Below are 26363 nucleotides of genomic sequence, written 5' to 3'. Positions count from 1 at the left end.
CTTAAACAAGCGAAGGGCAGACAGCAGGTAAGAGACGGAAAGTAATTGCAATTCATTCCCCTGAATTGTGGACTCTCAGACAGACTATTGCCATTGAAAAGCATATTTTGAACACAGCCAGCTCTTTCATTGAGCAGATGGGAAAACGTGTCTGCTCTTGACAAGAGAGGCTCTATCTCCACCACAAAACCCAATTACTCCCTCTATCCTGGTTTGCCCATTAAAACTGCAGCTGTGCTTAAGGTTCTAGAGTTTTTGATTATTTCTATTTTGGGGGCAGTAAATGGAATCTCTTAACTAGGTTCCTGAAATAACTGTCAGAGAGTTTACGTATTTCAGTACAAAGAACACACGCTTGTTTCAAGCCGCTGTGACAGGCGGTACCCAAACACTGAATAATATTTTGGTCTTGGTCTCTGAGTGCTGGCTGTCCCTCTGCAGTACCTGCATCGTCTGCACTTTTTGGGAACTGATGTTTACAGAGTACCGTCATATGCTAAGCACAGGGCCAAAGTTTACATAGATGACCTCATTCACAAAGTCCAGAAATATTTGTTAAGTGTCTTCTTTGTGTTAGGTCTGTTCTAGGAGGTAAAAGAGAGAGAACAGCAATAACTGTTGCCCAGGCTGGAGTGCAGTGGCACGATCTCAGCTCACTGCAACCTCAGCTCACTGCAACCTCTGCCCCCTGGTTCAAGCAATTCTCCTGCCTCAGCCTCCCCCGTAGCTGGGATTATAGGCACACGCCACCACGCCCAACTAATTTATGTATTTTTAGTAGAGATGGGGTTTCATCGTGTTGGCCAGACTGGTCTCAAACTCCCGACCTCAAGTGATCCTCCTGCCTGGGCCTCCCAAAGTGCTGGGATTACAGGCTTGAGCCACCTCACCCGGACAGAGTTTACCTCTAAGAGAGGGAGACAAACTCCAAACAACACATCAACCCAACAGGAAGATAAGTACTGTACAGAGAGTGAGACAGGTGATGGGAAGCCAGTGGCTGGCCGTCAGGGACAGCTTCTCTAGGGCAATGACAGTGAACCTGGCATCTGAGGGACAAGGAGGAGCCAGCTTTCTCCTCTGGATCCCTGAGGAAAGCAGATTCCAGGCAAAGAGGACAGCGAGTGCAAAGGCCCAACCAGGCATAGACCTGGCACATCCAAGAGGCAGAAGGAAGTCCAGTGCCTGGTGCTGCGGGAGGGAATGGGTGCCAGGCGCCTGGATTCGGGGGGCCTGATTCTCTACCGCACTGCAAGTCAGGTGAACGAGACTGGATTTTATTCCAGATGCAATGAAGAAGTTATTGGAGGTTTCAAGCAGGAATGACCCCATCTGATGTATACCTGTAAAAGGTTACTCTGGTCACTGTGTGGAGGCTGGGTTGGGGCTACAAGTAAAAGAAAGGAGCCTAGGTGGCAGCTGCTGCAGTCAGCCCGGCAAGAGAGAACATGGGGGGCTAGGAGTCAGGTGCTTTCCTCACCTGGCTAAGTCTCAGATCCTCCTGGTGTGGCTGAGAGGGCTGGTGGACAGACCAGTGCAAGTTCCGGGAGAGGCCAGGACGAAGGTGGGTCACTGGCGTGTGGGCGGTATTTGAAGCTACCAGACCAGATGAGGCCACCCAGGGAGAATATGTAGATATAGTAAGGAAGGGGGCTTGGGAAAGAGTAGACTGACAGGACAGGGAGCTGGCAGAGAAGATGGAGAGGGGTCAGCCAGTGAGGAAGGAAGACACTGTCAAAAGTCTAGCAACAAAGAAGCCAAGAGAACAAAGCGTCTCAAGAAGATGGGAGTGGCCAACCACACCAAACAGGTTAGAGGAGTGACTCAGTCCAAGCCAGTGGGGTCCCCGCGCTGTTGCCAAGAGCAGCTGCAGTGGCTGCCGAGGGTAGGAACCTGACAGGAGTAGCCAGGCAGAGATGGGGTTACAGAGGCATCTTTCAAGAAGTTCTGGGCCGGGTGTGGTGGCTCACGCCTGTAATCCCAGCACTTTGGGAGGCCGAGGTGGGTGGATCGCCTGAGGTCAGGAGTTCGAGGCTAGCCTGGCCAACATGGTGAAACCCTGTCTCTGCTAAAAATACAAAAAAAGTTAGCCGGGCATGGTGGCACAAGCCTGTAATCCCAGCTACTCAGGAAGCTGAGGCAGGAGAATCGCTTGAAACCAGAAGGCGGAGGTTGCAGTGAGCCAAGATTGCGCCACTGCACTCCAGCCTGGGCTATAAGAGTGAAACTCCATCTCATCAGGCGGATCACGAGGTCAGGAGATCGAGACCATCCTGGCTAACCCGGTGAAACCCCGTCTCTACTAAAAAAATACAAAAAAAAAAAAACTAGCCGGGCGAGGTGGCGGGCGCCTGTAGTCCCAGCTACTCGGGAGGCTGAGGCAGGAGAATGGCATGAACCCGGGAGGCGGAGCTTGCAGTGAGCTGAGATCCAGCCACTGCACTCCAGCCTGGGCGACAGAGCGAGACTCCATCTCATAAAAAAAGAAGTTCTGGAGTGAAAGGGAGCAGAAGATGGTGATGTGGAGTCGAGATAAGAGATGCTGAAAGCACCGCTGTTCAGTGACAGGAATGGCCCCACAGAATGGGAGGAAATGAGGATGCACGAAAGAGGGGCGCTAAGGGCATCTCTCCTTGGGAAGCCGAGAGGGCCGAGGTTCAGAACGCAGGTTGGGGACTGAGCCGGGAGGGGAGCAGGGCCTCTCCGTAGGCACAGAGATGGCAGACAGCGAGGGTGCAGAGCGGGGCAGGATGTCTTGGTGGTGGGAAGGCACGGGCCTTCCTGCTGACTGCTCGTGATTTCTCAGTGAAGACCTTCCCTGGGTGGTGCTGGGGGGGAGGGCAGGTGGGGAAGGACGCCCTGCAGGGGAAGTGTTTTGAAGGTGGGAGAACCTGGGCATGCTAGGGCAGTACAGTGGTGCGGCCAGGCAGCACTGAGTGCCCTTCTGAGCTATGGGGTCGCACAGTCTTCAGAATGTCTGCAAGAAGGCACCATGGTTGTTGTACCTATTTTATACCTGTAGAAACAAAGTCTTAGGGAAGTCAAATAACTTGCCTGAGGCCACACAGCTAGAATCTGAACCTGTGAGAACATATATATATATATATATATATATATATATATATATTTTTTTTTTTTTTTTTTGAGACAGAGTCTTGCTCTGTTGCCCAGGCTGGAGTGCAGGGGCACGATCTCAGCTCACTGCAACCTCCGCCTCCCAGATTAGAGCAATTCTCCTGCCTCAGCCTCCCCAGTAGCTAGGACTACAGGTGTGTGCCACCACACCTGGCTAATTTTTGTATTTTTAGTAGAGATGGGGTTTCACTGTGCTAGCCAAGATGGTCTCGATCTCCTGACCTTGTGATCCACCCACCTCGGACTCCCAAAGTGCTGGGATTATAGGCTGAGCTTCTGCACCCAGCCAGAGGAGGCTGTCTTAATGAATGTAGTCTCTAATGCCATTTATTAAGGAAGTATGTATTAGAAATGGGGCATTCAGGTACTAGAAGTGGGAATGTTCTCCTAGGGTGTAAAGATTAGCGGGGAGGCTGGGTCTGGTGGCTCACACCTATAATTGAAGTGCTTCAGGAGGCTGAGGTGGGAAGACTGCTTGAGCTATAAGTTCAAGACCACCCACCTCTACTAAAAATTCATGGTGACATGTTCCAGCTACTCAGGAGGTTAAGGCAGTAGGATCACTTGAATCCAGGAGGTTGAGGCTGCAGTGAGCTATGATCACACCACAGCACTCTGGCCTGGGCAACAGAGTGAGACCCTGTCTCTAAAAGAATAAACCAATTAAAAAAAAAGATTGGGGCGGGGGGGAAACAACCATGATCACAGTAATAACCAAATAATTACATGAGTGCTCTGAAGGAAAGGGACATTGGTCTGTATAACAAGGATCCTCATCCAGCCCAGAGGGGCAGAACGCTGACCCTGAGGATGAGAGTGAAGGGGGTCAGAATCTGTCATCCCAAAATAGGCCACTTTGCATAAGAATTATTTTGAGCTGAAGGCAATTGAAAAACAGCAGATGCAGGAAATCTCTTTAAAATTCCACTTTCCATCTAAAAGCAGAGCATAAATTTTCCTTTGTGAAGGTGTCCCTGCTTCCCATCTCCAGTATCAGGAAGAAGAGACAACTTATCACTGGAGATAGCACCCTTGAATCTGCATATACAAATCTTATTGATATATATATTGAATCCTTATCTTCCATTAGTTTCTCCCATATATTTACCTTCCCACAATTTACCATCCCTGGAAGCCCAAACCTCTTTTCCTTTGTCTTGTCACATCTCCACAATTAACTGCTCTTTGTTAGGGTGGTATGTGAACTATCAGACCTAGCCACTTCCTTGAGGTTTTCACTTTTTTCCAATGAAGTCCTGTGTCATGTAAAAATATGAACATCAAATAAAATTTGAATGCCTTTTTCCTGTTAAACTGTCTGTCTTTTGTCAGTTTAACTTATAGGGATCCATACACTTTGCCTAAGAGGGTAGATAAAAGGTTTTTTTCCCTCCCTACAAGAATCTGAACTGAGATGGAAGGATGACTATATATCTCTTAGACCAGGGGTTGGCAAACTTTTTCTGCAAAAAGCCACATGACAAATATTTGGCTTTCCAGGTCATAAAGTCTTTATTGCAAGTATTCAACTCTGCTGTTTCAGTGCAAAGGTAGTTGTAGACAATAGTAAATGAATGGCCATGGCTGTGCGCCAATAAAGCTTTATTTTCAAAAACAGGCAGTGAAAGGTCTGATTCATAGTTTGCTAAACCCTGCCCTGGATTTTTTTTTCCAGTTCTTCAGAAAAAGAAAAAAAAAAAAAGGCCTTTATTTGTGGCATTTGGCTAACTGCATGCTTTCAATGTCTCTGGACTTGGGAGTTGGGAGGAAAAGCTGACAGTAACAATGGCAGTGGTGATGGGAGCTTACCTGGGACAAGAAGAACAGGAGGTACAGAGGCCACATACAGGAAGGGAGTGTGGTATACAAGGAACTGAAAGAAGTCCCCCGTGGCAGGACCCCTGAGAGCCCAGGAGGGTGGAGAAGGGGTTGAGCTAGATGAGCAAGGCTGTGCAAGTCATTCTACTCTAAAGGCCAGAGGAAGCATTCTGGGGTGTGGAGGGTGTAGTTTTATCGGCTAGAAGTAGGATTTTTTTTTTTTTTTTTTTTGAGACAGAGTCTTGCTCTGTCACCCAGGCTGGAGTGCAGTGGTGTGACCTCAACTCTCTGCAACCTCTGCCTCCCGGGTTCAAGCAATTCTTGTGCCTCAGCCTCCTGAGTAGTTGGGACTACAGGTGTGTGCCACCAAGCCTGGCTAATTTTTGTATTCTTAGTAGAGACGGGGTTTCACCACGTGGACCAGGCTGGTCTTGGACTCCTGGCCTCAAGTGATCTGCCTGCCTCGGGCTCCCAAAGTATTGGGATTACAGGCGTGAGTCACTGTGCCTGGCCTGGAAGTAGGGTTTTTAGGGTCGGGGGATAGGATAGAGTCAGGTGGTGATGGGATGATGTACTTAGCTTTGCACTTTGAAAAGATGGCCCTAGAAGTATCTGAGAACCTGAGGGAGACCAGTTAGGTGCCTACTGCAGTAGTGATGGGAACTCAAACTAGGGTGGTGGGAGTGGCATAGTGAGAAACAGGTGGTTCTGGGAGGTGCGTCAGAAGGAACATCAATAGGGCAGAGGATAAAGTAGGTATCAGGGATGACTGCTAGGTTTCAGGTTTGCCATGAGGATTAGTGGAGAAAAAAATAAGTAAAAGCATCTTGCACTGCAGCCTACACTGAAAACCTGGTTCCTTCCCTCTCTCTTCTCAATCGCTACATTTCTGTGAATGCGCCTTAGTGTGCCACTTACCCACTTAGTGCGCCACTTACCCACCCACTTACCCACCCACTTACCCACTTAGAAGATGGGGTAGACCTGGGCAAGGGGTACAGAGATGTGCAACTAACAGGAGGCCACTGATGCTCCAGAAGAACCCAGGGTTTCTGAAGCTTATGGGGCCCCAAGGGGTCCCGGTCTGTGCCTCCCCACTTACCTGAGGGTGGCAGAATTTCCTGCTCTGGCCTGGCTTCTGGGAGAAGGCTCTCGTACCAGCAGACAAAGAAAACTCTCTCCCTATAGAAGGGAAAAAGCTGTTATTAGTTCCTCTTGTCATGGGGCAATGAAGATTGCAGCCCAGGAGCTTGAAACAGCCTCCTTTCTGGAGAGAGTGACACCCAGAAAGTCTGTTGACTCCACCTGCTGGGCAAGTTACCCAACCCTGATCCTGTTAGACTGTGCACAGTATCTCCCTCTAGGACGAATGCACCAATTAAAGGAAATAATGTATGCACAGGGCTGGGCAAGGTGGCTCATGCCTGCAATCCCAGTACTTTGGGAAGCCGAGGTGGGTGGATCACGAAGTCAGGAGATCGAGACCATCCTGGCGAACACGGTGAAACTCCGTCTCTACTAAAAAAAACAATACAAAAAATTATCCGGGCATGGTGGTGGGCTCCTGTAGTCCCAGCTACTCGGGAGGCTGAGGCAGAAGAATGGCGTGAACTCGGGAGGCGGAGCTTGCAGTGAGCCGAGATCGCGCCACTGCACTCCAGCCTGGGTGACACAGCAAGACTCCGTCTCAAAAAAAAAAATAATAATAATAATGTATACACAGCCCTGTGCATAGGGTAGACACTCAACCCATAGGAAAAAAAGGACTGGCTTCAGAAGAAAAACCAATTTGGAGCTCTGCAAAATTAAAATGCTTAAATGCTTAAGAAACAATCTATCAAATTCATAGCTGTTAAATTTAATATTCATTAAAATGTCATTAAACTCACACAATTTATGGGTTAGGTTTTTCTTCACTTTGAAAAAACTCCCTGAGTCAGCCGGGCACGGTGGCTCACGCCTATAATCCCAGCACTTTGGGAGGCCAAGGTGGGCAGATTGCTTGAGCTCAGAAGTTTGAGACTAGCCTGGGCAACACGGTGAAACCCTGTCTCACCCTGTATTTTTGTACTAAAAATACAAAAATTAGCCGGGTGTGGTGGCGCATGCCTGTAATCCCAGCTACTCAGGAAGCTGAGGCTCGAGAATCGCTTGAACCGGAAGGCAGAGGTTGCAGTGAGCCGAGATCACGCCGCTGCACTCCAGCCCGGGTGACATAGAAAGACAAAAAAAAAAAAAAAAAAAAAAAAAGAAAGGAAGGAAGGAAGGAAAAGAAAAGAAGAGGAAAAAAAAACTCCCTGAGTGTGCATGATGACTACTGGGAAATCATATCTATGAAGGGATCAAGAAATGGAAATGCTTAGAGAGCTAACAGGTAAAAGTGTTGGGAGGCTGAGGCACGAGGATCACCTGAACCTGGGAGGCGGAGGTTGCAGTGAGCCGAGATCATGCCATTGCACTCCAGCCTGGGCGACAGAGCAAGAGTCTGTCTCAAAAAAAACCCAAAAAGCGTCTGGCCCTGAGTGAGTGCCAGCTTATCATCTCCAGCTAGTAACCACCACCGTGCTCTGCTCCAAGGGTTTCAGGTATTCTCTTCCTTTGTGCCCTAAACCAGGGCTTCTCAAACTAGAACGTGCTTCGAGATCACTGGAAGTCCTCCTGATCAACTGCAGAGTCGGAGTCAGTAGATTTGGAGAGATACTGATGCTGCAGGTCCTCGGACCAACACACCCTTCGAATCTCAACTCAAACGCCACGTACTGGCCTTCTCAGGGCTGGACTGAATCCCTCCAGTGCAGTGCCCAATCCCTTGCAGGACAATTGTGTGGCCTGAATTTCCCACTAGATCATAAGGAGGTGAGGTTGGAGGTGGAACTCTACTCCAGACCTAATTGAAGACTAGCTCCCTAAGACATGCCCACCAGGCGTCAAGTCAGTTTATCATTCCCTAGCAATGACCGGACCTGGAATTTACCACCCCTTTTTCCAGAAATTTCTGAATAACCTGCCCCTTAATTTGCCTGTAATTAAACATGGGTATAAATGAGCCTGCAGAACTGGCCCTGAGCTCTTGTTCTCAACACACTGCTTATGGGGTAGCCCTACTCTGCAGAAGCAGTCAGAGGGCTGCCATAGTCAAGGTGAGACACTTTGTTCTACCCCCAGCTCATCCTTGAATTCCTTCCTGGGCAACGCCTTGAACCTTTCCAGGCAGAAGCCCCAATTCTGGGGTTCCTTGGCCCTGCAACAGAGGGACTGGGCTTGCCACCACCACCGTGTTCCCAGTGCTGAGCAGAGTACCTGGCACCCAGAGCTCATCATGTGTCTGCTGAGTGCAACAGAAAAGCTGACCTTGGACAAGTCGCTTCTCTGAGCTTTAGTTTCCTCATCTGTGAATTGGATTTAGTGTGGACTTCAGCAGGCTGTCGTGAGGATTAAATAAAATGGGCTGGCCAGGCACGGGGGCTCACGTCTGTAATCCCAGCACTTTGGGAGGCCGAGGCAGGTGGATCATTTGAGGTCAGGAGTTCAAGACCAGCCCAGCCAACATGGGGAAACCCCATCTCTACTAAAAATACAAAAATTAGCTGGGCTTGGTGGCGGGTGCCTATAATCCCAGCTACTCGGGTGGATGAGGCAGGAGAATTGCTTGAACCCGGGAGGCGGAGGTTGCAGTAAGCCGAGATCACGCCACCGCACTCCAGCCTGGGTGACAGAGTGAGACTCTATCTCCAAAAAAAAAAAAAAAAAAAAAGAGGCAGAGAGCTCATCACAGTGCCTTGCACATAGGTAGACACTCATCATCTGGCATCCACTATTCCAATACAAAATTCCATCCCCTGCCTCCCAATGATTATGTTGTACACTACAGTCCACAAGCACAAAGAATTTTGGTGGCTAGTTTGGGGGTACCCAAGAGAGAACCTGACCAGAGGACAACAATGCCAAGGCCTCTCCTCCCTCAGTTAGATAGTGGTTGGGTATGGCAGCGGCAAAGAAGGCAGGAGGCTGTAACTGCTAACTTACCCTTTATCAGTCGTCTTCTGTGTAACATTAATTCTTCTCTGCGGAATCGCTCTGGGTCTAGTTCTGAGTAGTTCCAGCTGTCATAGCTCTGTGGGCTAGGATAGGTGCCTAAGGGAGGAGGCAAGAGTGAGAATGGGGCCAGGCGCAGTGGATCACGCCCGTAATCCCAGAACTTTGAGAAGCCAAGGTGGGAGGTCGCTTGAGCACAGGAGACCAGCCTGGGCAACATAGTGGGACCCCGTCTCTATTTAAAAAGAAATTTAAAAAAGAGTGAGAATGGATGCTTCTGCAAAAGAGGCCTGGGGAGCCCCTGCTGGTTCCTGGGAGGCTGGGCTTCCAGTGTTAGCCCTGCCCCATACCAGCCTGGTGGCCTTGGGTGAGTCACTTCCTCTCTAGAGGCTTCCTCATCCGGAACACGGGGATGATGACCTTGCCCTACCTGTCGGCTGGGTGTAAGGGTCAGAACACACAGGTGTGCGAGTCCCTGACACGCTTTGCAAATGTGAAGACATCATAGTTATTTGTTTTCCACGTCCCCTGTTCTGGCTAGACCACGAGTTCCCTGAGAACAGGGGCTGGGTCTTCTTCATCTTTATACCTCTAGGGCTCTAGGTCTGGCATATAATAAATACAATAGGTGCTTAGTAAATGTTTGTTTAACATGATCACACTTAGCTTAGTGCCAGAAATGGTTTCTCTCTATATGTTTGGCAGTGATGCTTCCAAGGATTACTTGAGACATTTGAGCCACTATGCAAAGCTGCTGGCTCCGCTGGACAAAGTGGACGGGGGGTTTATTTATACAGGGGATAAACTGGGGTAAGGAGGTGCAGCCTTGGATGTTAAAGGGAATAGCAAGATGGAACAGCAAGAAGAGAAGACAGTCAGAAAATGGGAGGCAGGGTGGCATAATGGCCAAAGACCCAGCTTTGGAGTGGCACAGCCCTGGAATGAACACCTGTGCAGTGGCTCACACCTGTAATCCCAGCACTTTGGGAGGCTGAGGCGGGTGGATCACCTGAGGTCAGGAGTTCGAGACCAGCCTGACCAACATGGTGAGACCCCATCTCTACTAAAAATACAAAAATTAGCCAGGCGTGATGGTGTGCACCTGTAATCCCATCTACTCGGGAGGCTGAGGCTGGAGAATTACTTGATCCCTGGAGGCAGAGGCTGCAGTGAGCCGAGATCGTGTCATTGCACTCCAGCATGGGCAACAAGAGCGAAACTCCATTTCAAAAAAAAAAAAAAAGAAGAAGATTAAATGGGTGTGCAGAAAAGAGTTAAGACAGCAGGCCTGAGACTGCTATCCTCAGAAAGGCCTGCTTGCGAGGATGCCTTGGCTGGCCTCTGGGAACCTGGCTAGTAAACAGTTTATTCCACTGATATAAAACTCTCTCTAATGGAAGAAGAGCGGCTCGTTGCGCCTATACTGTTGGTACAAACAACGTGGCTTATGCTGAACACCTGCCTTCCTGGAATTGCGGTACGTGACAGACAGAGGTGTCTATGTGACTATCCCAGTGAAAACTTTGAGCACTCCAGCTCTAATGGGCTTCCCTGGGCAGAAGCAACACACACATGTTGCTAGCTTTTCGTTGTAGGGGGATGAGTGGGTTCTGTATGACTCCTTATGGGAAGGAGGGGGCATAAGGAAGTCTGCATATGGATTCCTCCAAACTCTACCTTTTTCCCTTATAATCCAGCTCTATTTCCTTACTACATTCTTGTAATAAATCATAGCAAGACTACACTTACATACGGAGACCCGTGAGTTCTTCTAGCAAATCTTCTAACGTGGGGGTGATCTTAGGAAGCCACAACACAATAGGAGATGTGAAAAGTGCTTACTTAGCACAGCGCCTAGTACACAGGAACCTTTCGATACATGGCAGCTTTTAACGAACTTAGAAAATGTCAAGGTTGAGATCGGGGGAGGGGACTGGGAGGTGGTTGATAAAGCAGGTATCAAGCTGCTCCTGTGTGTGCTGGAGGGAGGGACACATGATTGCCCAGTGGGGGGTCACATGGAGGGTGGCAGGGTGGGATGATCTAAACTCACATACTGCTTTTGGGTTCCTGAGTCCTGCGTGCATCAGCCCACAGCACACGGTTAACTAACAGGGCCGTGCTGAAACTTAGCTATCTTGTTAGGATATGGCCCTTCACTCCCTGTAGATGTAGCTGAGCACAAAAAGGGGACTAAGGGCCGGGCGCTGTGGCTCATGCCTGTAATCCTAGCACTTTGGGAGGCTGAGGCGGGTGGATCACAAGATCAGGAGCTTGAGACCAGTCTGACCAATATGGTGAAACCCCATCTCTACTACAAATACAAAAATTAGCTGGGCGTGGTGGTGCATGCCTGTAATCCCGGCTACTCAGGAGGGTGAGGCAGGAGAATCACTTGAATCTGGGAGGCGGAGGTTGCAGTGAGCTGAGATCGCACCATTGCACTCCAGCCTGGGTGACAAAGAGAGACTCCATCTCAGGGGAAAAAAAAAAAAAAGGGATTAGGAAGGGATGTCTCAGAACTGTTTTGAGGAAGCAGGAAAATTTGTATTCCTTGGGGCTCCAACCACATACATACTTTGCTCTCTTTAATGTTAAGGAGAGAAAAGAGAGAATGCCTTGATGAAGGGTGTCAAAGCAAACAATGACATACCTAGGTACCAGTGGAAAACATTTTTCCAGAATCGCTTTCCCCGGTGGAAAAAAGTCACCGCTCACCTGAAATCCACAGGCTCATTGTGTTACAGATGTCAGACTTGAATTCGTGTGTGTTGAACCAGGACTGTGGGAAGCAGCAACAGAAGCTGGTGTACATGGCTTTGCTCAGAAGTGATGGCAGCCTCTGCGGAACAGGCAGAGCTCAGGCAACGTTCTCAGCATTTCCACCCTGGCTTACGTGATTTGGGGATGAGGAAGGACTTTTTTTATATACAGTTTTTGTCATTGTTGTTTAGAGACAAGGTTCTCACTGTGTTGCCCAGGCTGGATTTGAACTCCTGGCTGAAGTGATCCTCTCATCCTGTTGCCTCAGCCTTCTGAGTAGCTGGGAATATAGGTGTGTACCACCGCACTTGGCCATACTCTTTAATCTACACAATCTAAGAAGTAAAATGGGGCTGGGCGCGGTGGCTCACGCCTGTAATCCCAACACTTTGGGAGGCTGAGGCGGGTGGATCACCTAAGGTCAGGAGTTCGAGACCAGCCTGGCCAACATGGTGAAACCTTTTCTCTACTAAAAATACCAAAAAGAAAAAATTAGCTGGGTGTGGTGGTGCATGCCTATAATCCCAGTTACCTGGGAGGAGGCTGAGGCAGGAGAATCGCTTCAACCAAGAAGGCGGGAGGTTGCAGTGAGCCCAGACTGTGCCATTACACTCTAGCCTGGGCGACAGAGAGACTCTGTCTCAAAAAAAAAAAAAAAAAAAAAAAGGATTAGCTAGGTGTGGTGGCGCATGCCTGTAGTCCTAGCTACTCAGGAGGCTGAGGTAGGGGGGTAGTTCAGGCCCAGAAATTTAGAAATTTGAGACTACAGTGAGTTATGATTGCACCACGTTGGCAACAAAGCCAGACATTGTTTCTAGAGGGAAAAAAACAAAGGAAGTCCTTCTTCATCCCTAAATCATGTAAGTATTCACTTATATTTTCTTCTAGCAATCCTTTTAGTACATACATCTATATATATATACCCATATAAAAAGTATATATGTATAGTCACATTTTAAAATTTAAAATTATATGCTTATTTAAATACTACAGAAAAATATAATATGGAAAGGGAGGCTGGGCACAGTGGCTCATGCCTGTAATCCCAGCACTTTGGGAAGCCGAGGCAGGCGGATCACTTGAAATCAGGAGTTCGAGATCAGCCTGGCCAACATGGTGAAACCCTATCTCTACTAAAAACACAAAAATTAGCTGGGTATGGTGGTACGCACCTGTAATCCCAGCTATTCAGAAGGCTGAGGCAGGAGAATTGCTTGAACCCAGGAACTGGAAGTTGCAGTGAGTCGAGATCATGCTACTGCACTCCAGCCTGGGTGACAGAGCGAGACTCTGTCTCAAAATAAATAATAAAATGGAAAGAGAAAGTTTCTTTTTTTTTTGAGACAGAGTCTCGCTCTGTTGCCCAGGCTGGAGTGCAGTGCCACGATCTCGGCTCACTGCAACCTCCGCCTCCCGGGTTCACATGAACCCTGCCTCAGTCTCCCGAGTAGCTGGGATTACAGGCGCCCGCCACCACTCCTGGCTAATTTTTGCAATTTAGAGACGGGGTTTTGCCATGTTGGCCAGGCTAGTCTTGAACTCCTGACCTCAGGTGATCCTCAAGCCTTGGCCTTCCAAAGTGCTGGGATTACAGGCGTGAGCCACCATGCCCAAAGAGGAAAGTTTCTTATAACTTCACTTCCCAGTGATAAGCATTGCTAAGAGTTTGGTAAATATTTTTCAGGGGTTTTTTTTCTATTCATAGGCATATATATATATATGTTGTATAAATTGCTTTTTCACTTAAATATATCATTGCATCTTCCAATCAGTATAAATAGCTCTACTGTATTTTTGTAACTTCTACATTGCAAGTCAGTGTATGGATTATCACGATTTAGTAATTACTCCCTTATGTAAAGAATGTTTAAGACATTCTCTTGGCATCAGAAATGAATAGAAATCTAATGTGACTTTTTTTCTAGACAGTGGCTGATGCTCACTTTTAAGAGCGCCTCTTCATAGTGGGACTTGGGTACATGAAACAAAAGTAAGGCGTAGTGCTGGGCTATCCGGTCGAACAGATTATTCTGGAGCTCCTTGTTTGGCTGCCAGGAATAGAAAAGAAAAAGGAATTACTAAAATCCCTTGCTGAAACAACTGAGGGGCTGGGATTTTTAAGTCAGTATTGCTTTCATTTCCAGCAATCTTATTCTCAAGATATTTAGCCTCGTTTGCTTTATGAAATAACGTGTTCATTTTTGGGGATGAGATTTACAAAGCACGTACACAGAGGCAGAGCGCTGTTGAAGACAGCACCCTAACGCTGGCCCAGAAGTCCTGAGGTCTACTCTCAACTCTGCCTGTGACAGCCGTGCAACCAGCTCCTAAAGCCTGGGGGAGCCGCAGGGCATTGCACAATGGCTGAAGCACAGGGTGTGTGGCTGAGGCATGGGTGGGGAGGGGACCGGGTGACAGGTGAGGCTGCGGGGTGCTCCATGGGATCAGAAGGGCTTGTAGCCCATGTCAAAGAGGATGGAATTGGTTCTGTAGCAAAATGACTGAAGCAAAGCAGAGAAACAAGCAGATTTGTATTTACCTGGTACCTCTCATGAAATATCCACCAAAAGCTGTCCAGCCAGATGGCTCTTGGAGAAGGAGAAGAGAGAAATTTCTCTAATTCTCTCCCTGAACAGAAATGCTTGAAAAAAATAAAATTCACATTATTATTATTGCTGTTATTCTTTTTTAAAAATTCCATCTGGAGTCAACATATTTTAGAGTGAACAGAAAAACCACCTAACCCGTCAGTGAGGCCCTATCCAGGTAATTTTACATATTCTCATTTAACCCCTATAATAGTCTTATGAGGCATACATTGTTATCTCGTAGATGAGGAAACCGAGGACCAAAGTGGCAAGTGGCTGAGCCAGGATTAGAACCCACAACTCTAGACTCTGGACAGCTGCTCCACACACCAACTACCTCCAGCTCTCACCTCCTACACTCAGCCAACGGCAACTAATATCAACCAACGCAGTTACTGGGCAAACATAAACCACAGAACTCTAAGATTCTGCTGAGTTAGCAGCAAGTATATGGAATTCTAAAGTTGAAATGGAATTATCCGTGAGGTCAGAGCAGCAGTATGTAGCTTCCATTGTCATACAACTGGGTCTTCACCCTTGCCCTGGCTCCAAAGTTCCCACTGTAATAATAACATGTACCATTTAGTGAATGCTTCCTGTATCTGCCCCAGGGCTAGCACCTCCTCTCACTTCTATTTTCCACAATCTATGTGGTAGGTAGTATAGTTATCCTGCTGTATAGAAGAGGCAAGTAAGGATTGAAAGGTCAGCATTCTTGTCTGAGCTCACATGGGCCAGGAGGTTCCAAGCCAGGAGCCTGGTCCCGGACTCACACGGGTGCCCCTCCTTTACCATCTGGAGACAGCCTGTTCTCCCATCTCCGGGATGCAGAGGGAAAGGCCCTGTGGCATTCCCCTGCAGCCTCCACACAGGTAAGATCGACACGCATGGATAAACGAGCCTCATCCACTCACAAGGAGCTCTCTGAGCCCTGCTGTTTGCTTTGTCTTTCTCACCTTTCCTCGTGTTTCTTCAGACTGGCAGTCTAGTGGAGTGATGAAGAGCACAGACTTGAGTGCCAGACTGCTTGGATTCAAATCCAGCTCTTTCACGTATTGGCTGTGTGACTTTGAGTAAAGTTACTGAACCTCTCTGTGCTCCGTTTCTTCACACAACACATGGAGATGGTCATGGTCCCCGCCTCAAGGACTGTTGTGGAGGTTTGATGAGAGGTTCCTATTACGTGCTTAGAACACTGCCAGGCATTCAGGAAACACTTGCAGGGATATACTAGTTACTGATTGTTTATTCATTCACACTCCTCCCTCCTTTCAAAAAGAATTTCATGTCAGCTCTTCAAAAAATATTTATTGAGCACCTACAGGTGCTCAGGATGATGCCGTAGACTCCCTGCCCTCCAGGTGTTCACAGATAATGAGACGTTTACAACAGTGTGGTAGGAATCCTGGGACAAGGCATCCCAGGGGGATGTGGAGCCCAGAGAGGGCATCTCATCTGCGCTTTCAGGTCTTGGGACAGTGTTACGAGTAAAAATTACTGGATGGCCAAACGCAGTGGTTCACGCCTGTAATCTCAACACTTTGGGAGGCCGAGGTGGGGGGATCACCTGAGGTCAGGAGTTCGAGACCAGTCTGGCCAATGTGGTGAAACCCTGTCTGTACTAAAAATACAAAAATTAGCCAGGCATGGTGATGCGCATCTATAATCCCAGGCCCTTGAGAGGCTGAGGCAGGAGAATCTCTTGAACCTGGGAGGCGGAGGTTGCAGTGAGCCAAGATCACACCACTCCACTCCTGCCTGGGCGATAGAGTGAGGGTCTGTCTCAAAAAAAACAAAACAAAACAAAAACTGGATGATGTAGCCATAAAAAAAGAATGATATCATGACCTTTGCAGCAACATGGATGGAGCTGGAAGCACTATCCTAAGTGATCTCACTCAGACACAGAAAACCAAATACTGCATGTTCTCACTTACAAGTGGGAGCTAAACACTGGGTACGCATGGACATAAAGATGGAAACAATAGACACGGGGACTCTCAAAAGGGGGAGGATGATGAGGACGAGGGCTGAAATATAACTTGTCGGTACAATGTTCGCTGTTTGGGAAATGGGTTCACCAGAAGCCCAGTCCTCACCAGTGTGCAATGTACTCACGTCCCACACATGCATTTGTGCCCTCTGAGTCAAAACAAAATGGGATGTAAGAAAATAACTGCAGGATGAAGGGAGAGCTGAGAGCTCCTCAGAGAGGGGAAAGCATGTGCCCAGGCTGTGGAAGCACCTGACGCATGTGGGGTGCTCCAAGGGCTTTCTGTGCAGAGGAAGCAACGGGTGCAGGTGGTGAAGGAGCAGGCAGGAGCCAGGCTATGAGACGCCTGGTGCCAGGACTGGGAGCGGTTCTGAAACTGGACCGGGGGTTGAAAAGGCACTGGTGCTGAGACATTTTCAGCAGGGTAGAACACTGTGACACTGGTGTTCTAGAAAGATCCCTGGTGGCAGTGTACAAGATGCATTGGAGGGGATTAGAACTGCAAGGCAGACAGCAAGCTGGGCAGAAGGCACAGTAACCCAGACAGGAAGTTGTGGGGCCTGAACTTGACAGTGGCCAGTGGGAAAGGGAAGAGACACAGGAAAGACAGTAGTTACATCTTCCTAAGAGTGCACAGTGGTAGAGATGAGGGTAAGAGAGGAGACTGGCTGATGCCCAGGTGGAAAGCTGTGTTTTCAAGATGGGGAGTCCTGGAGGAAAAGCAGAACGGATGGGTATGAGAGCCCGAGGGCTGCTGAGGCCAGAGGCAGAGGGATGGAGGGATATGGGAGTCTGGAGTACAGTGAAGGCCCTGGAGGAAGTGACACAATTCTGAAGCAGTGATTGGTCTCATATGGGAATATGATTGCTATGGTCTGAATGTGTCCCCCAAAGTTCACATATTAGAAACTTAATCCCCAGTGCAACAGTGTTGGAAGTAGGGGACTAAGAAGAGGTGACTGGGTTAGAGGGCTCCACCCTCATGAATGGATTAATGTGGTTATCTGGAGGTGGGTCGGTTATAAAAGCAATTTCAGTCCTTTCGCCCTCTCTCTCTAGCCTCTCTCCCTTCCATCTTCTACCACGGGATAACACAGCACGAAGGCCCTCACCAGATGTGGCCCCTTGATCTTGAACCTCCAGAACTGAAAGAAATAAATCTCTGTTCTTTATAAATTATCCAGCCTCGGGTATTCTGTGATAGCAGCACAAAGAGAGTAAGACAATGACCCAGGACCACCTGACCCCTAGGGTTTGTGCAGAGGGAGAAGACAGAGAGCAGAGGGAGGGGTCCCAAAGAACGTGGGTGGTAAAGGAGCCTGGGAGACCAAGATAGTGCTGTTTGCATAGAGGGAGAATGACCCACCAAAACCAAAGGGGAAAGAATTTCAGAATGTAGGGAGTTGTCCTCTGGGTCAGTTCTACAGGGGTTATCTAATAACAACAGAAACACAATCTTTAGATTCCATAATGAGTGACTCGGGACACTTTCAGCAGTGGGTGAGGGTGGGAACCCAGGTTGCAGCCGGATGAAGAGAGTGGAGATGAGAACATGAAGCCAGCATGTGTGGACAGCTCTTCCAAGAAGTCCAGGCAAGGCCTGGTACAGAGCTGAGACGGCACTCCCAGATAGGGCAAGATGGGAAGGGCTTTTGTCTCTGTGGACCTCAGGGTTGGTGGCAGCCCCCAGACTCTAAAGCAGAGGCAAAGTTGACTGCCAAGAGTGAGGGGAGGTAACAGAGGAGAGGATTTGAGGAGGTGAGTGAAAGTTTGACATGGCCCCTAAGCAGGGTGGAAGAAGGTCCTTTCAAAGACGGGGCACAAATTTGCTTTGAGTTTCCTGGGAGCCAAAGAAAAGCAAGAACAGTATCAGCTGTAAGGCTGAAAGCATTCTGGGAGTTGCACAGTTTTATCTGTAGTAAGTTTGAAGGAAAAGATTCCCCATAGGACCTCAAAAATGGGGCATTAAATAGCATAGCAGTCTCTGTCCTTGGGGGCTACCAACCCCGCAAATGAATTGAGAACACTCAGGCTGCGCCCAGGCGGTCTGTCAAGGCAAACTGTGCAGGAACAGCGGGTCCAAGAAGCATAACTCCAGGTGCTTCTTACAGACAACTTGAAAACAGAAGACGTAAAAGGAGGAAAACAACTATAATCTTATAATCTTTTTTTATTTGTTTGAGATGGAGTCTCGATATATCCCCAGACTGGAGTGCAGTGGTGCCATCTTGGCTCAATGCAACCTCCGCCTACAGGGTTCAAGCAATTCTCGTGCTTCAGCCTCCCAAGTAGCTGGGATTACAGGCGTGCATCCCCATGCCCGGCTAATTTTTGTATTTTTGGTAGAGACAGGGTTTCACCACGATGGCTAGGATGGTCTCGATCTCCTGATCTTGTGATCCAACCACCTCAGCCTCCCAAAGTGCTGGGATTACAGCTGTGAGCTACCATGCCCGGCCTATAATCTTATAACCTTATAACTCAGAGACCAGTGGTAATATCTATGTATTTCATCTAAAATTTTCCCACGTGTGCACTTACATAGATTGAATTGTTGGCCAGGCGCGGTGGTTCACACCTGTAATCCCAGCACTTTGGGAGGCTGAGGCAGGTGGACCACTTGAGGTCAGGAGTTCAAGACCAGCCTGGTCAACATGGGGAAACCCTGTCTCTACTAAAAATACAAAAAATTAGCCAGGCATGGTGGTTGTATATCTGTAGTCCCAGCTACTCAGGAGGCTGAGACAGGAGAATTGCTAGAACCCAGGAGGGGGAGGTTGCAGCACTCCAGCCTGGGCTACAAAGCAAGACTCTGTCTCAAAAAAAAAAAAAAAGATTGGCAGGGCGCAGTGGCTCACGCCTCTCATCCCAGCACTTTGGGAGGCTGAGACAGGGGGATCATGAGGTCAGGAGATCGAGACCATCCTGGCTAACATAGTGAAACTCCATCTCTACCAAAAAGTACAAAAACTTAGCCGGGCGCAGTGGCGGATGCCTGTAGTCCCAGCTACTCAGGAGGCTGAGGCAGGAGAATGGCGTGAACCCAGGAGGCGGAGCTTGCAGTGAGCCGAGATGGCGCCACTGCACTCCAGCCCGGGCAACAGAGGAAGACTCCGTCTCAAAAAAAAAAAAAAAGATTGAATTGTAGAGAGTTTTACATGCTGATACTTTTCATTCAACATCACAGCATGGCATGTTAAAATATACTCTTTATAAACACCCACTTTTATCATCACATTTTATGATGGCTACACGGTCCATGATATACATGGCAAAGATGACCACGCTATTCCTCTATTATTGACCATTAAATTGTTTCTAATAACACTAATCATACAAACTACCATTTTCTTAGAATTGATGACTTCTAGCACTGTGCTAGACACCTTTCTATGCATTATCTTATTTATTTCACAATAACACCTCAAGGTAGAGACTGTTTTTATTCCCATTTCACAGGAGAAGAAATTAGAGGTCAGAGAGGCACTTAACCACCCAGATGTACTGCTTTTCACTTCCTTGCTATTGTAATGAACACGGTGGAGAGCATCTTTGTACACCGTCCTGTAGGGAACCTGATGCTCTGAGCACCCGTCCCTCCTACTGCCTCTCCCCTGAGGAAAGCAGGAGCAAAGGGAATCAGGTACCCGACACCTGGGCCGCCACTGCCAGGCCCAGAGACCAGCGCTCCTTCCACTGACGGACTGCAGGCCATGCCAGCAAACAGCACTGTCATTCTGGGCAGTGACTGGCCCAAACAGATCATCTCTCTTAGGAAGTCAGAATGCAAGAAACAGATAGGATCGACATAGCCCAGAGAGAAGGCAGCAGGAAGAAGCCATAAAGAAGAGAGGAGGGGGCCAGGCGCAGTGGCTCACACCTGTAATCCCAGCACTTTGGGAGGCTGAGGCAGGCAGATCACGAGGTCAGGAGATCGAGACCAGTCTGGCCAACATGGTGAAACCCTGTCTCTACTAAAAATACACAAATTAGCTGGGCGTGGTGGCACATGCCTGTAATCCCAGCTACTCAAGAGGCTGAGGCAGGGGAATAGCTTGAACCAGGGAGTCGGAGGTTGCAGTGAGCTGAGATCGCACCACTGCACTCCATCCAGCCTGGCGACAGGGCGAGACGCTGTCTCAAAAAAAAAAAATTAGAGAGGAGGGAAGGGCATGACGAGAAGGAGAGGGAGACAGAGATAGAGAGATGGGGGTGTGGCTCAAAGCAGCAGTGAGAACTACAGGTAGAAGAGACTGAGATGCTTGGTCTCAGGAATGGTGGGGTGACTGCCTAGGAGCTCAGAGGACAATGAGCAGAGCTGCTTTGGGGACACCAGAGTTGTTTGATGATGAAGAGCCATGAGGCACAGCTGCACAGCGGCCGAGACCATTTCCTGGGCTTCTTCCCTTCTCCAAGACCTCCCTACAATGATCCCCCATTTCCAGAGCTGCCAGCATTTGTGCCGCCTGAGCAAACAGGTTCCTCTGGGCCTTAGAATACTTCCTTCCTTTCTTCGCAAGGAACCCAGGGTGCTCTAGTGTGGCTCTGCAAGGAGGCATGCTCACCCCCAGGGGCTTGAGAAGAGAATATTCTAACTAATATCTACATAAGAAAGAAAAGCAATTGGCTGGGTGTGGTGGCTCACACCTGTAATCCCAGCACTTTGTGAGGCCAAGGATGGGGAGGGGAAGATGGCTTGAGCCCTGGAGTTTGAGACTAACCTGGGCAACCTAGCAAGACCTTGCCTCTACAAAAATTTTTTTAAAAAACTAACCAGTGTGGTGGTGCATGCTACTCAGGAGGTTGAGGCGGGAGGTTCACTGAGTCTGGGGGTTTGAGGCTGCAGTGAGCTATGACAGTGCTACTGCATTCCAGCCTGGGTGACAAAAGAATATCCATCGCGCAAATTATAGTCATCGCTCATCTTTCGAGCAAACAAATGAGATCAGGTCAAAATCAAGACCATCATGCTCATCGGCTCAATCTCCATCACGGAAATGAGTCATGGTATATCTCGGAGCAAAACAGAATAATGAACAGAATGGGCTTCAGTAAATAAGATCATCTCGGCAATTTTTTAAGGGAGGGAAGGAAGAAGGAAACAGAAAAGAAAAGAAAAAAAAAGAAAGAGAGATTAAACATACTAATATCTTTTGTGGTGATTGGCAACAGAATAAGTATGTAATTTATAAACAGACACATTTCAATGAGGGTTTGTGATAAAAATTGCACACCAGTAGGATATGTGATTAAAACAGTCTGAACACTGTTGCTCTGGTAGAAATCTAGGTTTTGCAGTGAGGTTGGGCTGGGGTTCCTAGCTCAGCTCAGACACCTGCCAGCCTGTGGCCCTAGGTGAGTTCCTCAGTTTCTCCTGGGGTGTGAAAGGGTGACAGCCGCATTTGCCCCATGGGATGGCAAAGTCAGGGCAGGCACTGCTTTTTCCTTACCTTGCCACTAAAGCAGTCTCTCTCAGCCCGGATCACATTGCCCACCATGTCACAGAAGTTGACTCCATTCGGAAGCTTGTTTGGCTTGGAGCTGTTAAAGTTGGGATACTGGTACAGCTCCGCCAGCAGATTTTTATCTGCTGTTTTCTGAAGCAAAAGAGCAGAATATGAAATGAGGTTCACATTTTGACAGTTTGAAACAATAGGCTAGCTTCCCCTCTTTATTATGAAGACAATATAACAATCTTATAGAATGAGAAAATGAGGGGCGTTTAGGATCCTAGGACCCCTTCCAAACTCCTATCTACAGCCTTCCCTTCCTCCTCCTCCTCCCTCCTCCTTTGCCCTTCCTTCCTTCCTTCCTTTTCTTTTTTTGTGAGAAGTTTTGCTCTTGTTGTCCAGACTGGAGTGCAGTACGTGATCTCGGCTTGCTGCAACCTCTGCCTCTAATTCAACAATTCTCTGCCTCAGCCCTCCCTATTAACTTCAGAGATTGGCGCCCGCCTACCCTTAATAGCTTTGTATTTTTTTATGAGACGAGGGTTTCACTATGTTAACCAGGCTGGTGCGGAACTCTTGACCTCAGGTAATCTGTCCACCTCAGCCCAGCCTCCCAAAGAGAGATGCCTGTCTCGATATTCTGTTTTCCCTTATAGACTTTGAGCAAATGTATACAAACACAAATATGTAACTTCAATCGTAATATGATTTATATATGATTTGTCTGACTGACTTTGATAGCTCTAAGAAGTCAAATATATATGTATATGATTTTTATATCCCGCTTTATCTACTTTACTTTAGATTTTCATGTAGTTACGTTGTCTTCAAAATTATCATTTAAGATGATATATCGGCCGAGTGCGGTGGCTCACACCTGTAATCCTAGCACTTTGGGTGGCCGAGATGGGTGGATCACGAGGTCAGGAGATGGAGACCATCCCAGCCAACATGGTGAAACCCATCTCTACTAAAAATACAAAACATTAGCCGGGTGTGGTGGCAGGCACCTGTAGTCCCAGCTACTTGGGGAGGCTGAGCGGAGAATGGCATGAGCCGGGAGGCAGACTTGCAGTGAGGAGAGATAGCACCACTGCACTCCAGCCTCAGGCTGACAGAATACGACCTCAGTACAAAAAAAAAAAGATGATATATCATGTTAATATGTGCTAGAATTTAATTAACTACTCACTGATTACTTTCGGTTACTATTAATATCATTGGTAGCTTGGAGCATGTCATTCCCCTTCCTCTGGGGTTATTTATTTAGTGTGAATTTCTTAAAATGCTAATATTGGATATTACTATCTTTGTGGTTAATATACACCATTAGATGATTTTTAGGATAAAACTAAAACATGATGACTATAAAAAATGTAAAAATATGTAAAAGAGGAAACTTCTGACACCCAAAGGAGCCCACTGAAACATCTGGATGGCCCAGATGACTTCCTAACTGGGCTCTGGCCATGGACAATGGAAGAACAGTTAATGATTTGCGGCACCGACTCTGAGTCAGATGACTGGAGTCAGGTGGCAGCTCTGCCATGTGCTGACTGAGCCACCTTTGCAGGACACTTAGCTCAGCCACTGTCAATGGATTGTATGACAGCTCCAATGCAGACTCACATCCCCCTTAGGCCTTGTGCTGTTTTGGCATTTCCTAGGCCAAAAGGTGTAAGAAGGATATGAACAACATACTGTTTCAGATTCCCCAGCATTTAAAGGTTTGGATACTTAAGACCTAGGTGGTGTAAAGAACAAGCTAAGGGCCGGGCACGGTGGTTCATGCCTGTAATCCCAGCACTCTCGGAGGCTGAGCTGGACAGATCACCTGAGGTCAAGAGTTCGAGACCAGCCTGGCCAACATGGTGAAACCCCATCTCTACTAAAAATGCAAAGTTAGCCAGGTATGGTGATGCATGTCTGTAATCCCAGCTACTTGGGAGGCCGAGGCAGGAGAATCACTCGAACCCTGGGGGCAGAGGTTGCAGTGAGCTGAGATCGTGCCACTGCACTCCAGCCCTTCAGCCTGGGTGACAGAGAGACCCCATCTCAAAAAAAAAAAAGAAAAAAGAAAAAAGAAAAAAAGAAGAAGCCAAGGAGGATCTGAACTGGGGGGCTGTGCAGTGGGGCCAGATCGCTGCAGGGGAGGCAGTGGAGAGAGCCTGTCTCAAGTCAGAGGACTGGGCAGGAAGGGGGGCTTGCCATCAGTGAGCTGCATGACCCTGTGACAAGTCACCTTACTGCTCCTGAATCTCAGCTTCCTGAGGTATCCACAGTAAGTCTGCAGTGGCAGAACTAGCATGGGGTGTGACTCAGAAGAGTCGCACAGGGGTCTGCAGTGTGGACAGCCCTTTGGAGCTGCGTGGCACTGTGGCTCTGGATTAGACCTGAACATCTCTGAGCGGAGACACCTTCTAAGTTCTAAAAATAAGCAGACACATGACCTCTGTCACACTCCATATTCTGAGGCTGGGGTCAGCTCTGCCCTTTTGAGGGTGTTATGAGAAATTCTAGATTTAGGAACTCTGTGATTTTCCTTCATAATCACTACCCAGGCACCAAGTATTCTCCTCCCCAGGAATAAAATCTTTATTTCATACCTAGCAGAAGCCAGTCAGAAACAGACCCAGCAGTAGATCCCTTACCCTTTTTATAACAGAAGATCTGGCATGTCTGAGTTCTGAGCCTTTGCAGGAATACTGAGATTTTCTTTGTTTCTTGACTGCAGAAAAATGGAGAAAGAGATAAATGAGGAACCACAGGGTCTGTCCACAGCTGTGCAGTGCTTACGGCTGTGCTTTTTCCTTCCACCTGAGCTGCCAGAGGACACTCCCACTACTAGTCTCATAGATCCCAACTGTGTTGCTGACTTATCTGATTAGACCACTTGATCCAGAGAAGCAGCAAGGAAGAGCAGACAGACTGTGACTTTAGGTAAGTTACTCCCCTCCCTCCAAGGCTATTTCCTCGTTTATAAAATATATTAAATGGTACCTACCTCCCAGGTGTTATAAAAATTTAACAAGGCCGGGCGTGGTGGCTCACGCCTGTAATCCCAGCACTTTGGAAGGCCGAGGTGGAAGTGGGATCCTGAATCCAGGATATTAAATGGTACCTACCTCCCAGGTGTTATAAAAATTTAACAAGGGACCGGGTGCAGTGGCTCACACCTGTAATCCCAGCACTTTGGGAGGCTGAGGTGGGCAGATCACTTGAGGCCAGGAGTTAGAGACCAGCCTGGCCAACATGGTGAAACGCCGTCTCTACTAAAATACAAAAATTAGCTGGGCACGGTGGCGAGCCCCTGTAATCCCAGCTACTCAGGAGGCTGAGGCAGGAAAATTGCTTGAACCCGGGAGGCGGAGGTTGCAGTGAGCCGAGATTACACCACTGCATTCCAGCCTGGGTGACAGAGTGAGGCTCCATCTCAAAAAACAAAAAATAAAAAAAAACAAGGGAATGTGGATAAAAGCACCTGGTGTCACATGTAGGTGGTCTCTAAATGGTACTGTCCCTCCCTCCTTCCTTGCCCAATGTCAAAAAGTCAGGTTTAAGGCTCCTTCAGAAGATAGAAACATCCTTATCTGAAATTTGGGATTCCTACTCAGCTGCATTTTAGATACTAAAAAAAAAACAAACCCCATGAAAACAGCATCAAGGCTAAGGGAAAGGTTTTTGCCTTTGTCTCCTGGACTGCTGCGAGTTTTCTCTCTTAAAGCCTTCTTCTCCAACTCAAATCTCTCAATTGCCTTCAAAAACCAAGAAAAAGAGGGGCATTAGGGATTAATGCAAATCCTGGAGAAGGGTGGGGTTAGGGACTGGGCCTTTTCTCTCGTTGGTACACAAAAGATCTGGAGCAAAGTTTGTGGCCAGTGCCTTGTCTTTCTCCAGGTGGTAGGTCCTGGTGGCCTCAATGTCACTGACATCATCCCCCAGAGTGTCCCCACTGTCTCACGCTGCCCCTTCTTCTAGGAGTATGTGATTTAGAGCAGGAATTAGAAATTAAACAAGCGATTGTTTAATCTCTTTGTAAAAGGGAGATAATAATATCTAATTAATATCTAATAATATCTATCTTCCAGGGCAAGTAAGACCATTGGGTACCGTCCAGCCCACCTGGCCACCTTCTGACTGTGGCTATACGAGTGAGCCAGCCGCTGGCTCATCCAGTGGACAGGCCATCTGAGTCCTGATCCACAGAAGCCTGAACAATACACCTTATGGTAAGCTTTAAGGTGGGGTGGTTTGTAGCACAGCAATGGATCTTTGAAGCAGGTGTGATTCTACACGCAAGGCTCCAGCAATTGCCCCAACCTTTATCCAGTCTCCAGTGATGAATTTCTTTTTTCCTCTTTTTTTTTTTTGAGACAGAGTCTTGCTCTGTCACGCAGGCTGGAGTGCAGTGGCGCGATCTCAGCTCACTGCAAGCTCCGCCTCCTGGATTCACACCATTCTCCTGCCTCAGCCTCCTGAGTCGCTGGGACTGCAGGTGCCCGCCACCGCGCCCGGCTAATTTTTTGTATTTTTAGTAGAGACAGTGTTTCACCAGTGTTAGCCAGGATGGTCTCGATCTCT

General features: G+C 48.0%; 1 protein-coding gene across 7 annotated transcripts in view; it reads right to left on the bottom strand.

The window, feature by feature from the left end:
- The window catches only part of FAM227A (family with sequence similarity 227 member A), a 72744-nt gene that overhangs the window by 32301 nt on the left and 14080 nt on the right, over nt 1-26363 (bottom strand). For all 7 annotated transcript variants that reach the window (XM_031656305.1, XM_031656306.1, XM_031656302.1 and 4 more), the window contains 8 exons: nt 25468-25537; nt 24434-24510; nt 21783-21929; nt 14291-14392; nt 13695-13799; nt 11707-11830; nt 8980-9087; nt 6056-6135 (listed from right to left, as the gene is read on the bottom strand). In XM_031656305.1, the coding sequence (XP_031512165.1) occupies nt 6056-6135; nt 8980-9087; nt 11707-11830; nt 13695-13799; nt 14291-14392; nt 21783-21929; nt 24434-24510; nt 25468-25537 (813 nt within the window). The remainder of the gene's footprint in view (nt 1-6055; nt 6136-8979; nt 9088-11706; nt 11831-13694; nt 13800-14290; nt 14393-21782; nt 21930-24433; nt 24511-25467; nt 25538-26363) is intronic.

Source organism: Papio anubis, chromosome 16 (assembly GCF_008728515.1).
Source record: "Papio anubis isolate 15944 chromosome 16, Panubis1.0, whole genome shotgun sequence".
In the NCBI taxonomy this organism is placed as follows: Eukaryota; Metazoa; Chordata; class Mammalia; order Primates; family Cercopithecidae; genus Papio; species Papio anubis.
Note: the sequence above shows the minus strand (reverse complement) of the source record. Positions and strands in the feature narration are given on the sequence as shown.